Raw genomic sequence first — 15163 nt, forward strand, 5'->3', positions numbered from 1 at the left:
TTTCCTGATATAAAACAAGACCTAAGATTGACTTAATCCCAAACTTCTCAAGCACGGTATACCGAATCACTTTTGTCTTATTTTAAGAACTTTTCTTCTCAAATAGGTCATGTCGCGTTATAAATCCATTTTTATCTCGAAAACAATGAAATCTCCCTTCATATTCATTTAAAAATCAGTTCATCTCAAAAAACAAGAACGGTTTTTCTCGAATAGTTGAGAAGACAATTTCTCAAATTAAGGTTAATTTTCTGTCTGTTTTTGTATCAGCCCACACTTGAGTATACTAGAAACACCTTTAGCTTTAAGTAAACGGTCTTAATTCATTGGACACGTGGGCTTCCTCTTTTCGACACCTGAGTACATACCTTTCTTTCTGTTATTATGTTATGAACTTATGTCATGAACTTATCAAAACATTATATTATGAACTTATCAAAAGAGATAAATTCGCTGCAAAATGAATTCTTACCTACCGATCCTGCTAGTTCCAAGAGCATTTCATTTAGCAGCTTTTAAATTCGAACAACATTTTCCCAAGTGTACGCTTAGTAGAGGACGCCAGACCGCTTTCCTGGTTCGGCCGCCGTGCTAAAGGTCCGTCCTGGGTTGGGTGCTGCGGCACTCCTTCCCCGTCCTTTACCCTCTACCCTCGACACGATGAGACCCCAGCTCCGATCGCATCGCCTTCCCTGAGCCCGAGCTAACCCTTTCATTACGGGCTCAGGCGCAATCGAAGTCTTGGCTTTAAGTTCTTGCCCATGTGAATCCATCTCGATACTCGTGTGTTTTTTGCTTTTCTTTGTATCTTCCCCGGCAACTCAGTGCCTCTCTTTCGGGCGGCCTTTGTGTACTGTATTGTTATGTTAATTTTTGATTATACGCAGCCCCATTGTTGTTGTTGTCGAATGCGAGTGCCAGTGAGTGAGTGAGTGGCACGAGCCCAGTCTTTCATATCTGCTGCTCACTAATTTGTGCGCGTGCCGACGGCTCAGGGTGCTGGCCCCCCTCCCCCCACATCCATCTTAGTTTCGACAACCCCCTTTTCGGCACAGCTTGAAAGCCGCATTTAAATAGTGCGGAATCCCAGTGCGCTCGGTGGAATCACCGCTTCTCGGCTGTCCGTCTTTTGTGTCCGCGTCTCCGAGGGCGTCGTGCTCTTCCCACGTCCACGTGCCGGGCATCAGTTTCAAGCTCGCCCCCAACTAGCCCACAAGAAGGGGTTCTAACCCATTTTATCCCCTCCCCATCGTACCGCTCAAATTAAAAGTGTTTCGCCTAAGTGTTTTGTTGTGTTTGTTTGTTACTTGTTTGTTGTGGGTCTCGCCGCAAGCTTTAACTAATGTGTGAGATAAAATGGAGCACGTTCACCAGATATTGCGGAAGGCTAAACCGTTTGGGGGGGTGGACAGCAATTACAATAGTCAATCAAGTTTGACTTGAGGCCTTACTCCTTTCGCTGCCCCGAAAGTTTAATGAATGAGAACATTTCGCGGTGACTCAAGGGGTACGGTTTCCGGCTGAAGGACAGCAAGGAGGTGGGCTTCTGTCTCTCCGGTTTCACCGCAGTTAAAGAGATTGACCCCGGATAAGGTGGCTCCCTTCGGAGGTTAATTAAGCCCTCGCCCGGTGGCCACGTGTTCGGGATGGCCAGTGGTGGGGATGGTTATTAATGAATTTGTATTATGAGCGTTGAGGTGCTAATGGACACGACACGCCACACAATTTGGGTGCTGGGCAGTCCGGCAGGGCTGCAACAAAAGCGCTGCGGCCGCAAATTGCATTAGAAATGCAAACAAGTGGGTTGCAGGAGCTCCACCGCCCCCCCAAAAGGCACCCACAGCAGGCCTTTCACAGAGGCCGTGCCCCAACTTGCGGAAATGTTCGACATGGCAGCGGGCGCTAATTGAATATACAAAGTGCCCAGGCAGGACCTGGATCGGCACGAATGTGGAAGTGGATGTGCAGCTGGATGAGGACCACGTGCTAACCCTTCAGAAGTTGCTATTGTTGCTAACCAATCGACCGTCGTTCGTCCGAAGGGTTAGACTCGGCTGAACCCCTCATGGGGTTGCTCTCCCATGGCCCGAACTTTCAACTTTCGGAGTGGGTGCCGGTTTTGCTCAGTGCAGGCTCGGACATCGTGGGAGTTTTGACAGTTGGCGCGGTTCTCCCGCCTCCTTTTTATTGCATTCGCCACTTCCGCTCTTCCGCTCATTGGATATGCAATTTTTGATGCCCTTCCCAAGGGGGTTCTGCGTTTTCGCAACCTATTCTTAAAATAGCCCATCATGCAAATCTCTATTTATAACTCAATATTTTGGTTTACATAAAATGTAACTCTTGGAAAATATTGGATTATTATAAACTTATTTTTAAAATAATGGGTTTCCAAATAGGGTTTTCAAAGAGGGTTCCTTCCCTCATCCTATTCTAAGCCAATGCTATTAGTTAAATCTCCAGACATAGCTTATAAAAGGAACTATAGAAATTTTAGTTACAAATAAACTTATTTTTGAATTTAAATTACCTTTACAATTCACAATTTGCATTCATCGAACCCTATTATACTCTGAGTGTTATTTTTAAAAGGGTATTTGAAAGTTTTTCCCCTCCTTATTCTTTTTACTTTCCTTTCGACGCTGTTGTTGTTTGTTGGCCTTTGTAAACTTAATCCCATTTATATGCTTATTTGGATTGGCCGGCTGCTATTGGATTTCCCATCGCACAGCCTGCCCTCGGGATGACTTTCTGACAAGCCCCTACCTTTTGACCTTCCTGTTGCCCATTGCCCTTCTTATTTTCCCGTGGTAAATGGGTTTACTTCCGTTTGTGCACTGAAAGAAACTCGGAATTTAATGTTAGCAACATGTTCACAGCTTTAAAGCCCGTCTTGCTTCTGCCAAATATGAACGTCATGTTGAAAACTATCTAATAAAACTGAGTTTTTGATCATTTATCTTTTTTAATAAATAATAAATATTTAATCATATATAAGCCAATAAAGAAGAAACTTTGAGTGAATACTCGACATATTTTGTTACATATTAGTGGCATTAGTTTGTGGTTCAATGAGAACTTATGGTGTCGGAATGGACTTGGAACTCATGTCCTATTGCTGCCAGGTTGTATTCCTTCTTTTGGAATTGGTACACTTTCCTTTGATGCCCGCATTTAGTAGGGCCTCCGGTTGCCTTTTTTATTTCTCCGAATTTTACTGTTACTGGTACCCTTTATGACGGCCTTCTGTCGCTATATCCACTGCTTGTGCCACGTTGATATCTCCGGTGGTTATCTGAACTTCTTTTGGGCGGCAATTTTCATTGCGGTTCGGCTTGGCTGGAGTTTGGAATTGGGTTTTGTTTTGGTTTGGGTTCGGTTCGGCTCGGTTAATCGTTAGGGCTTGCGTGGGATTAACCAGTTTTGGGATGAAGTCGGGTGGGAATTGAGCTCCAGGGATTGCAGACTGGCAGTAGTTCGTTCTATTGTTCTTGTTTTGATTGCAACGTACAGATGTCTGGTTTGTTTGCGGCGGAAAAGTGATTTAAGGGGAAGTAATTCTCCATTTGCAACTGCCTTTAAGAAGTTAATATAAAAAGTAATTCTGTATTAAGCAATTTTTCGCACACCACTAATCTACAAATTTTCTTTCCTCTTTCAGGTATGCGGAGTCGTAACTAGAAATGTGAATTACCAACTGGATAAGTATAGAAGTATAGAACTCCAGCATATTCTCCGCGCCTGTTTAGGATAAGCAGCCCCTTCTTATCCAGAATGGGAAAACCGAAATCAATAATTTCCGGTTTATGTCTGGAGCCCTCGTATTATGACAGCCAAACGATGAAAACGAAAGCAATCGTCTTGTCTGCCCCCATGTGTTGCGGTGTGGGGACGGGGCCCTTGTTTTCATGGCTCCTATTCAGCGTTTGGCATATGCAGACAGCCATCATGTTGCTGTTATTATTGGCTCCGCTCAATGAGGCCTGTGAATGAAATGTTTATTAGCCTGATTATTGTTCATAGACCAGCCGCCCATCCTCCGCGCACCGTCCCCTCTTCAATTGATATTCCCATGGACTGCAAGGCAGTCGAGTCACGCACTTCCTGGACCACGCCCCCAAATTGCAGTCGGGGGCAGGGCGGATCCCACAGCTAAATTAGCAATTGTCACATTGCGACGAATGCATCGACACACGGAAAATGTGGGGAGAATCGAGAAAAGGCAGTGGGGTGAAGGAAAAACGGAGAACATGAAATTTCCACTGCTCTGCCCAGCCTCCCCATCTGCTCCTCTCGAGTTGGACAAACTGTGTGGACAGCCACTAAAAGCATCCCCTATTCGCACCCCTCTCCTTGCCTAGGGGGATGGAAACTCGTAACAATTAGCACTCAAGATAGATGGCATAGAAATGGATGGAAATGACAGGGGGTTAATGAAATGGAAAATATAGGAATAATTTGAGAAACAGAGACTGGAAAAGAGGGATTTAAGTTTTTCTGACAGATGCTACAAAAATTCTTTTAAATTCTTACCCTTGTTATCAAAATCTTAGTGGTAGAGGCCCCTTAGGACTTGACCATTTGATAGTATTCCAATAGTTTAATGTGACTGTAACCACTTTAATCTCTTAGCTAATGAGCCGCGTCGCTGTGTGATGTCCAACATCTTTCGTCCGAAAATCGAAGACCCTCGCCCGCCCGCATGCTCCATTAGCGTCACACAATTTGTACCTACCGAAAAAAGAAATCCATCAGAAGGGGGCCCCACCATAAAATCCAATTCCAATGAAATTTTTCATGCCACCAAATTGAAAAAGCGAAAAGAACGAGGAGAGTGAGGAAGAAACAACCAGAAGACAGCACAACGGACGGCGGACAAACAAATAGCCACGGACCCCGAGCCCCGGACTCCGAATTTCGAGTCCCACTGCCTCCGAGGGAACACAATATAGCCCGGGGAGCTGGTATTATGTAGGGGGGATGGAGAGAATCTCGAGAAGCCCTTTTTATGGTGCAACAAATCTCGGGCTGAATGAAAACGCCAGAGAAGCGGCGAGTAGACCAACGCAAAGTGGGAAACCGAACAAACAAGCAAGACCTCCACCTTCTCCTTTTTCGAGGGGGTGGAGATGACTTCCCCATGACGACGACTACGACGGCGATGACGATGACGTTGTGGCTATGCCTGCGCCATATTATTAAGTGTAGCCAGAAGCAATTAGGTGTAGATAAGCAAACAATAATGGTCCCAGTCACGTACCGCCAGCCGACCCCGCTTTCTGGGCATTTTCCTCGGCTTGAGAGCTGCCATTGGATGGTCAAATGCTTCAATCGCTGAAGTACGTTTATTGACCGAAGGACATCCATCTTGCTTTTCAGCCATTTGTAGTTTTTATTAGCTAGCTTAGGTCTTTCATTTATTTAGGTGTTTACAAATAAGAGTCTTCTAGTCCTAAGGACAAATTCATGACATTTTCACACTGATAAAATAACGTTAGCTTACAAAAGAGTATTTTGAATATGTCCCAAAATGGATGATGATTTTTCCTGGTAAGGTATAGAGTTCGACCTTATAGAGTTCAACTCTAACTCCAACTTGGGAGATATTGTTTGAGAACTAGTGTAATTATATAATATTTGATTATAAAAATTTCATAATTTTAAGGAGCAGAGATATTCGAAATCTCTTATATATTCAATCGAAAATTTTATTTTTTAATACATATTTTACCTTCTTAACTTTGAAAAATTGGTTGGCTATGACACTGTATTTTCTTCCACACAATTCAGTTGCCCGAGGTGGAGTAGTTATAATCACCCACGTCGAACTACTGTCAATGCTTCAATAAGTTTCGCACCTCATTCAGTCCTAAATTCTCAAATTCATCGACTGGGTTAGCATGGCGCAAATCCCCAAGAGGGAAAGCCCTTTCCTGGGCTGAAAAAAAGGAGCACCCTTGTTCAAGCATCGGCAGTGCCCAATGCAATCCTCGCATCTGCTGACAGGTAGCTTCTCCCTGTTGAAGATACCTGGATTCAGGGCCATCTGACAGCCAAGGGAGGGTGAATAAAGACAGCAAAACGTCTCGATGTAAGCTGCGGGAGAGAATTATTAAGAGTTCCTCAGTTCTTTCAGTTGAAGCTCCGAATACCGAACTTATTTCGAATGGATAGGGCGTGCACGCCGAGAAGGGGCTTTTGTAAGTCCTGCCACTCGTGTTGCATGTATGCTCTGAAATCGCATTTTCATTGATGTAAGCGCCTGGAGCGCAGTAGTAGCCCGTGTAGTTCGTCTGGCAGTGGAACTTCCCGCGGGCTTTACACTCTATGCACTGACCAAGAATACCTGAAGGAAGGTGTCCTAAATTATATGAATCCCAAATAAAATATAACTCGCTTACCTGGCACCAAAACGAGGAATGTAAACAGAAAATTTATTACGCTAAATGACATATCAATATTATGTATTTTTGTGTAAATGTCAAATAATATAGATTATTCAATACAGCCCAGTGTCCTAGGCGAGCGGTATACATTATGATCTTAACCTATACATACATTCCCTTGATTCACATCGAGATGCAGTGATCAATAGAAACCCACGCCCATAATTAACGGCTCGTGAATGACGTTTGCATATTTCAGCGGCAGCCACGAACTGATTCAGCTGATCTTTAATGAATTCTTCCGCAGATGGCGAAATTCCCTGAATTCTGTGCTCATTATGCTACGTGGGCTGGCTTCGGTCGAAGGTTCCTGGAAATCGTCTCTGAAGAGCAGTATTCGGTATTCAGTATTCAGAGGAAGCCAAGAGGCTACATTAATAACGATCCACATTTTGGCTTGCCAAGCCACGGAAACCGAAAATGCATTTTTAAAGCTCTGTAATATTCTCTTTCTGTGGTGGAAACAGTTTTGTCACATTGTTCAATCTAGAAAAGGTTTCCTAATACTTCTACTATGATTTTTCTTATTTCAAAAACTAGTTATTGTCCACAAAAGGTGTTTGAATACTAGTAAATATACTTTCAAAGACCTTTAAAAGTATATTGTCTTACACATAAATTCAAGGTTCCTAGGAAAGAAGTAAGAACCCCTATTTAAGCACTAGCTTTTCTTTTCGATGAGATTTCGGGGTAATGCATTTAACTAGAGAATGGAGTGCCCCAAGTGTCTTAACGGGGACAATGGATATGTCGGTCTTCATATGCAGCTCAAATTAGCCCCGAATTGGATCTAATTGCAGCACTTGTGGTAGGAGATACTGGGTCTTCGGAGGATTTGAATTGCAGAATCAGCCAGACTGCCTCGACGTCCGCATTGTTATTCAAATGCTGCCATTAATACTTCACCGGCAATTGAAAATGCCCGACAACGACAAGTGCTCGGGAGCAAGTGAGTCATCCATCGGTGGGTGAATGGTGTCTATGGCCACACGTCATGTGTGAGTGCTCCTTCGAACTGGGTGCTGCATCCGATCCCCCAGCTCACTTTGGTTTCGTCCTAGGTATTCATATGCAAATTCTGGTGACTTCTTTTGTAGCCGAGAAGTCGAGAGGCTGGGTGACCGGTTTTCCATGGACTTTTCCTGCGCTCCTGCTCCTGTGGGAAATATTATATGGAAAAATGGAGTTTTGAATTTATTAACTGTCGTTGGGAGAGCACCAGCTTCTCTGCTTATAGCTAAGGCCACCTCTGCCTACGCTCTGTGTTATTAATGGAAAATTGTACCACAAAAGTGTACCCTCTCCCTCGTCAAATTCCTTATTTGATCTATAGTTGGTGGCAAACAAAGGGAAACAATTGAAATCAAAATCATTTGTAAGCCTGGGGGGAAACCCCGCATGACTGCAACAGCAACAATGACACCAGGCAACATCAATAGTAGGAACAGCAACAGAAAATAACTATCACAATTGGGCACACACATCATCGTCGTCGTCATCCCCCAAAATGGTATTGAATTTCAGTTGCCAATGCCTACCCCACTCCCCCATATTTTTTTCTGGGTGCCCGGGGCATTATTGAATTTATCAGCTGGGACCCATCGCCAGCTCTGATCTTCGACTGGTTCCATTTACCAATTCGAAGAACCCGCGTCGTGGCATCTTTAATGTTAATGGAATTGTCTGCGAACGCAGCAGGTCGGGGTCACCACTCGAATAAAATGCGGAATGCGCATAAAGTCCCAATCAAACTGCCTCGGATTTTCTGCCCCACCGACTAATCCCAAACTCGAGTGGCACACACGCACTTATGCACTCCCAGCTTTCCACTTCCCGGCCAGCTTTAATTAACCCAGGAGAAGCGGGGGCTGGGCCCATAAAACTAGAAGTAAACACAGTAATTGTGTGTGGATATGGCCCTGAACCGCAAACCCCCGAAAACCCGGCTCAGACTCGATCCGGAGCACCTGTCGGCTGCCTTTTGGGCCTACATTTAGCCTCACTCGCATCTGGATTAAAGACACCGGCAGTGTGTGGCATGTTGCACGCTGGGCCACGTTGCAAGGTGCCAGGAGCATGCTGAACAAACGGAATACGCAGTCCCACTCAGAGAAAAGTGCAATAGGAATAGTATCTAGCTCAATTTGGCTTTGTATGCGCATTCTATAGATACAAATTTTCGAAATTCCATTTAAAATGTAATCATGAATCACGAATATAATAGTTTTGGTACCCTCAGTATAAGAAAATTTTTTTATAAAGAAGCTTCTTTGATATTATAAGTTCTTAACAACAGTAAAAACCTGCTTCTTCTGTGAGAAGAAAAATACCAGAAAAATTCAAGAACAATCCGTTCTCAAATTTCATTCATTAGAGGGAATATTATGAAACAAAGGTCTTTAAAACAGACAAATCAGCTTGTGACATGTAAAAATGCCTTGATATCTTAGCACAGAACAAAAATACGAACAATTCAAGAAGATTTGAAGTCAAGATTCAAGAACGATTCGTTCTCAAATTTCGTTCATGAAATTTGAAATTTGTAATAAATATGCAGGACCATATCATAAACAACTTGTTTACATATTTTAATAGAGCTCTAATGAATCGTCAGGAAATAGACTTAAGTTTTGTTTTGCCTGGGCTTTAATCTTTTTTCTAGTATTTAAAAAATTTGTATTCCATAAACAAACAAACTAAGAGAAAAAAACTTTGTTTAATAGTTTTCCAGATGTTAACCTTAATCCAACAGAAATTTGACATTTTATATTATCCTTTAAGAACTAACTACAAGTTAGCAAAGTCGAATACTTTTTCTGAGTGCCGAAGATCTCTGCTCAAATATTTTCCCAAGCAATAAGGCAACAAATAAGAGCAGGTACACAGATACAGACAGAATGAGTTAGTGAGCGGATGGGAGCCTTTGGCAGAGATAGAGACGAAGCCAAACTGGCTAAAACCAGCAACAGGACAATTAAATTATGCAGGATTTTTCAGTGCTTTGCAGGCTCTCCTTCAATTTGTCCGGAAACACGACTCCAACTTCGCCCGCTCCTGTGAGTTTGACTGCAACAGAATTTAGCTAAGATTTTGCGTAAATTGATTTTAAATAAATTAAAACTTAAACATTGACATTCTGTTCGCCCGAAATGACACTTCAGTGAGGAATTTCGTTGGTATTTCCTAGAATGGGGTTCACGGGGCTTGGGCTAAGCAAAGAAAATTATTTTCTCTCTCATCGGAAAACAATGCGTAAATATCTATTGTTGCTTTAATTAAAATGTTAACTTTTTGAGGAGTAAATGGTTTTTATTTCATTTTAGGTTAATCGTGAGGTATTCGGTTTAAATAAAAGTAAATAAATACTCTATATTTGTTTAAATAAAACTTTGTAGTTAGTTTATTTAAATTTGTTTACGTTCCACGATTGATTTATTCTTGAATTATTTTTAGCAATCTTATTCAAGAATAATCGCGTCTCAAAAAAGGTAGACCAATAAAACTGTTAGCTTCTTTATATTGAAACTAAATTAGTATTTGATCTCTATTAAAAAAAACTTTAAGTTTAGTTCCTAATAATTTTTTTTCTTTGCTTTTTTTAAAAATTTTATTTTTTTAAGAAGGACTTGTTCTTAAAGAAGTCGTTGCAAGATGTAGATCAATAAAATTGTTAGCTTGTTAATCCTAAATAAATTGGATAAAATAAAAGAAATAATAATATTATATATGTTATATTAATGAAAACTTTGCGGTTAGCTTAAAAATATTCTTGTTTTTTGAACAATTACAAATGTTACTTGAAACATTCTGAGCCATCCTAATCAAGAATATTTTTTTCTCGAACATATATTGTAAAATGTAAATGAATATTTAAGGCGTATTGTAAATTGGATTACTGCGATAAAGCATTCCTCCATGGCTCACTTGCCTTTGCCCTGCATAGCTAATTTTTCCGATCCCCTCTGGCAATCCAATTTGTAGGTCCACCACTTTTTTTCGTGCTGCCCCCCTCTTGTAATGATAAATCATCATTTTGTGTTCCCGCTTTGTTTTCTCTGATTTGGTAACCGATTTCTCGGCTCATTCCTCGGATGCCTCTCGAGGCTTATTCAGTGCCAGACCTGGGACTCGGATTCGGGTTTCAAGATGAGGCTTCTTCCTCACCTTGACTGGGCATTCGAGAAATTCAGTGTAATTCCATGATTGTTGCGAGCGGCGCACGCATTTTGATTGATACTTTAGCACTACTTAAAGGCCATCAGCCTGCTGGACTCCCCAGCCGTCCGTTTTTGAGTTCCGACGAAAATCGAAAAACGAAAAATGAAAAACAATTGCCGGGCGAAATGCATTTCTGTGGATTCATCTTATCAATCTTTATCGTTCGCTCCCCTCGCAGCGCTTTAGTCACCCAAAAAAAAGTTGATTTCCTGCTGCGCTCCGAAATTTTCCAATTCCTGTGGCGCTCATTAGTAGACAGCAGGATGGCAGGATAGGTTCGCCGGCAGGTGGGCAGTGAGCGGGAGGCCAACGGGCGGGCGTGGCCAATGTCCGGACCGCCACTTGTCGCGGCCTCGACTTTGACATCGGTTTGAGTTCGCATTTGAGTTTGGATTTCTGCTCATTTCGTATGCCGTTGGGCGGCCCAATGTAATTATTCAATACATTTTACGTGCCCAGAAAGCCAAACAACGCGCTGGTGGCAGTGCCACGCCCTCGCCCACGAGCCGCCCACGCCCTCTGGCCCCATCTGTGGGCCAAAAATCGTGTGTGTTTGTCTGCGAGCCGCAGTTGGGCTTTTCCACTTGAGCTTCATTAGAATATGTTTGTATCTGGGATGTGTCATTGACTTGTTTCGCCTGACCAGCGCCATCTGCATAGTCCCTTTCTCCTCTCCCTGTCCCCTGCCAACTTCCGCTTCCTTTTGCCACTTTCTGGGCACTTTTGCAATTTATTAAACATTTTATTGCGCCCCAAGGCGTACTTGCCCCAACAAACGGCGCCACAGCAAAGAGCCACGAGTGGAGGATAAAGGTGGGGAGAATTGGGCCGCCGTCCTAAGGAGCGCAGGACAATTAAAGATAGGTTGCTATGCAAAAACGATTCCGTCGCAGGTTGGCACAAATATGCCCCATCTATAGTTCGATATGTTTTGGGCGGAGAAAGGAAGGATTGGAGTTTGGGTTTCCTGGGGAAGAAATTTGCAATTCATGGAATGACTTATAGAGGACGCAATTGGGGGTCTTACGAAATGGTTACTTAAACAGGAGTTTACTTCTTCTGAAGTCATTACTCGCTTGTTGGCAAAGTCTTACGGCAGGGAAAATTATTCTTGAAAGTTTCTACACGTCTTTCTCTAAATGGTGGCAGTTAGCATTATAGTTTTTCAACTTTTAAACTTTCTATTTAATATGCCAACATTTAGTGAGTCACTAAATAGGTGGGTAGGCAATTTTACCATAATTCTTCTAAGTTTTGAAGGACTAGTTCACCTTCTCCTTTTGGGTATAGTAGAGAACAAAAGAGGCTCAAAAATGTTGCCTACCTTACAGCGTCGATTATTTTATCGCTATTTTTAAGGTCTTGTACTTAACAGATCCTGACGTAAAAACTTTTCCGTTTTCTTTGAATATTTAACTTAAGTAAAAAAAAAGTTAATATAGAAAATAAACTATTTTATGCATTGATTATTGAAGTTTTGCCACCTTCAGGACTGTTTTTTCATAATTTATAATCAGCTGAATCCCCTACTCCAATCCTGGCAGCACGAACCCCAAGAATTCGCGATAAGTGTCGCCGGGTGAGTGCCTTTCTCGACACTTCCAAACTAATTTCAAACTTTACACTCGAATGAGATTGGTAAAAAGCGCAGCGAGTGCAAGGGCAAACACAAACACTATCAAACACTGAGCACACACACTTGCGCGGGGGAAAACAAAAAAATTGATTGCCGGACGGATTGACAGAGCGAGCGAGACGGCTGATGGCGAAGAACTACGAACAATGTCAAAACAAATGTTACAGCAGTGTGTGCAGCGAGGGGTGGGTGGGGCAGGGTGATGCCAGCGGGCGGCGCGTTTTTATGTTGACGTCGCTGTCGACGTCGGCAGCGCTGCCCGCAGCTGTGATTTGGTGTAGTTGTGCTTCTATTTGTTCCCGCCAAACAAAGCGGCCTCTCACTCTCCTGCTCTATCCCCCTCCCTTCTCTCTCGCACATGACGGCCCGCGGCATTCAGATATATGCATGTATGTGCGTATGTATACGGCGTATGTTTGTATGAAACTCTGGAGGGTTTCCCGAGTAGTTAATGGAATATATTCCAAATTGACATAATGCCGATGCCAAGGCAACAACAAACATCAGTTACATCCATCCCGCAAAGTTGCGTCAAGTGTTTGGCCAGCTAAAGCGACATTTGCTGTATCGCGTGCAGCCAGCCGATTGCACGGGTTATCGATAAGCCGCAGGCTAATCGAAGGGCTTTCGTTGGATACCATCCTAATGCATTTGGTTCGACCACATGGCTGACCAGCTTTCAGATTCAGCTTTGTCAGATTCGGAATATGATTAAATTGTTTTCATGACACATATATGTTTCAGTTCTGATCTGTAAGTCGATCTTACCATATTAGACTTAAATTTTGTAAATTAACAGTCATGTTATAGTTCTTAATTTAAAACTTGAAGTGCAAAAGTTTGCTTAAAATTATTACGAACTTTTGAAAAAAGCTCGGATGTGTTCAAGAATCGTATTAAACTAGATGGCTATGTAACTTAAAAAGTAATTAAATAAAAAACTAACTTGTAAATTTAAAAAAATGTCCTTGTTAGTTAATGTTTTCTTTAAAAATGCGCTACTAAAAAAGCATCTCAGGATTAATTTAATTGGTTTGATAGTGATTGTCAAGTTGTTACAAAAAATGTCAATTTGTCGATTTCTTAGTCTTCAAATAATACTTGAAATCGAAAAAAAAGGTCACAGCAATCCGGCGACAGAAATCACGTGAGGGGGGGCGAAACAGACATATTCGAAATTATTTTTTCGAGCTGTTTTTACTTTTTCGAGCATATTAAATTGAAATGTGCCGTTTCAAGACAGAATTGATACTGGATTCGATTAAATTGATCTTCATACATTTCTGTTTGTGTTTATTATTTGGGCCGATCGAATTAAAGAATAACCTAATCAGGGATAAAAAAATCTTGACATAAAATATGTTGTGTCGATAAGCTTCTTCCATTTCCAGTTTAATTTTTAAATGCAGTACCAATATTTGTTGTTATAGCAACAACCCATGTTGGTCTTATTGCCTAAATCTGTAACCCCCAACAGATCTGTTCGGGCGATTTTTTATTGTGGCAGATGGTGGTTTGAGCTGCAGCAATGCGACTGCGAGCCAACAACTCTTAATTTACGAGCGGACACAGTAGTCATTTGCTTTGCTGCGCATTGTTGAGGGTTCTGGGTATGCTTTTTGAACGAATCCCTTCGGGGTAAATCACCCGACAGGGTATCAATTATTCGGCTAGCCCGTTGTTTTTGCTTTGTTTGTCGATCGGTTCAGTTGTGCCTGTCTATACTCAGCGCTGTTGATAATCCCTGGGCCCTGTTTCAATCTCGGCCACACCTCGTCGGCAGATCCAGTTCCAGGCCTGGGTTCAGGTCCTGCTCGAAGACCCGGGTCCTTGGGAAGGAGATGGCGGTACGGGCAAAGCCAAATTGCGTGTGCAAACAGAGCTGAGCTGCAGCTTCATTAGCGAGGGTTGCTCGGGACAAACACAGCACACACATCCAATGTACGGACAAACATGTGTGTGCACTGGCGTTTTATTATTATTTTCTTTATTGTTTAGCGCGTTATAATTGGGGTGCCGTGAGGGGGGTCCAGTCAGGCAGTCAGGCAGGATATTCATATGGTTGAATTCTCCATGCAGGACCGTGTGTACACACAACTAAGTTGCATGCACTCTCCCGGAAGACCTATATTCTGTTTACTCAGCTCTGCTCACGGTGCAAGTGGAGTCTGAATAGACCGTTGTGTGTTCTCGACAAATATATACATGTATAGCAAGGAGTTTGTGTTTCTGTAAGGGATAAACAAAAGGCAAAGTTAGCCAGCTTTCCTTGGGAAATCCATAAGTGAAAGGTGAGACATTAAAGCGGCTCTCAGATAAATGCATTTTACAAATAACTTAATACCCAAGTTTACGCTTCAATGATTAGGACGTTCGTTTTAGATAGCTTTTTAAAAGGCTTAAAGCTTAATTCAATTTAATTGATGAATTGCCTTTATCAGAGATATAATTGAAATCCCAAAATGCAGTTCCATGCTTGTCGTTTTAATGGTTCCTATTATCAACACTTCTACGACCGCCACGACGACTTGCACTACAGCTGAAACTCATCTCAAGAATTACAAGTTGCTGCAAGGATGTCCATCTTCCTCTTCACTGTCTCTCTGATTGTTTGTCACTTTGAATGTCAATAGCGATTGATAAGGGTATGTTCATTAGGACAGATTGTCCAGCTTGTTGCGTTGGGCATTTGAACTATTCGACAGGGATTGCTCTGCACACTGCGGACGTCCCATGTATTAATTAAATAAACTGTAATTCCATTTATCAGCCCTAATGAAGAACGGCGGGCGCTTTGTAAAATAGTTTAGGCAGAAAGAGCCAAATTAGCATATAACAAGCGAACCCACATCAAGTGCTAAGT

General features: G+C 42.3%; 2 protein-coding genes and 1 pseudogene across 6 annotated transcripts in view; 1 reads left to right on the forward strand and 2 right to left on the reverse strand.

The window, feature by feature from the left end:
• Positions 1–15163, forward strand: part of LOC108030114 (zinc finger protein jing) — a 128902-nt gene that overhangs the window by 100136 nt on the left and 13603 nt on the right. The gene's annotated exons all lie outside the window — the stretch shown is intronic.
• LOC108030117 (uncharacterized) lies at positions 4535–5194 on the reverse strand (annotated as a pseudogene).
• Positions 5695–6544, reverse strand: LOC108030116 (uncharacterized). Of its 3 annotated transcripts, none has more exons than XM_050888281.1 (3): positions 6402–6543; positions 6158–6346; positions 5695–6096 (listed from the first exon to the last, which is right to left on the reverse strand). In XM_050888281.1, exons 1-3 carry the CDS (start codon positions 6451–6453, stop codon positions 5870–5872), a joined length of 468 nt encoding a protein of 155 aa, XP_050744238.1. In that variant the 5' UTR covers positions 6454–6543; the 3' UTR covers positions 5695–5869. The 3 variants fall into 3 exon arrangements, with proteins under 3 accessions (XP_050744238.1, XP_050744239.1, XP_016958305.1); XM_017102816.2 differs by having other exon boundaries at positions 5952–6096; positions 6153–6346; positions 6402–6544; XM_050888282.1 differs by lacking the exon at positions 6402–6543 and having other exon boundaries at positions 6153–6294.

The sequence above is a fragment of the Drosophila biarmipes genome, chromosome 2R (genome assembly GCF_025231255.1).
Source record: "Drosophila biarmipes strain raj3 chromosome 2R, RU_DBia_V1.1, whole genome shotgun sequence".
Lineage (NCBI taxonomy): Eukaryota > Metazoa > Arthropoda > Insecta > Diptera > Drosophilidae > Drosophila > Drosophila biarmipes.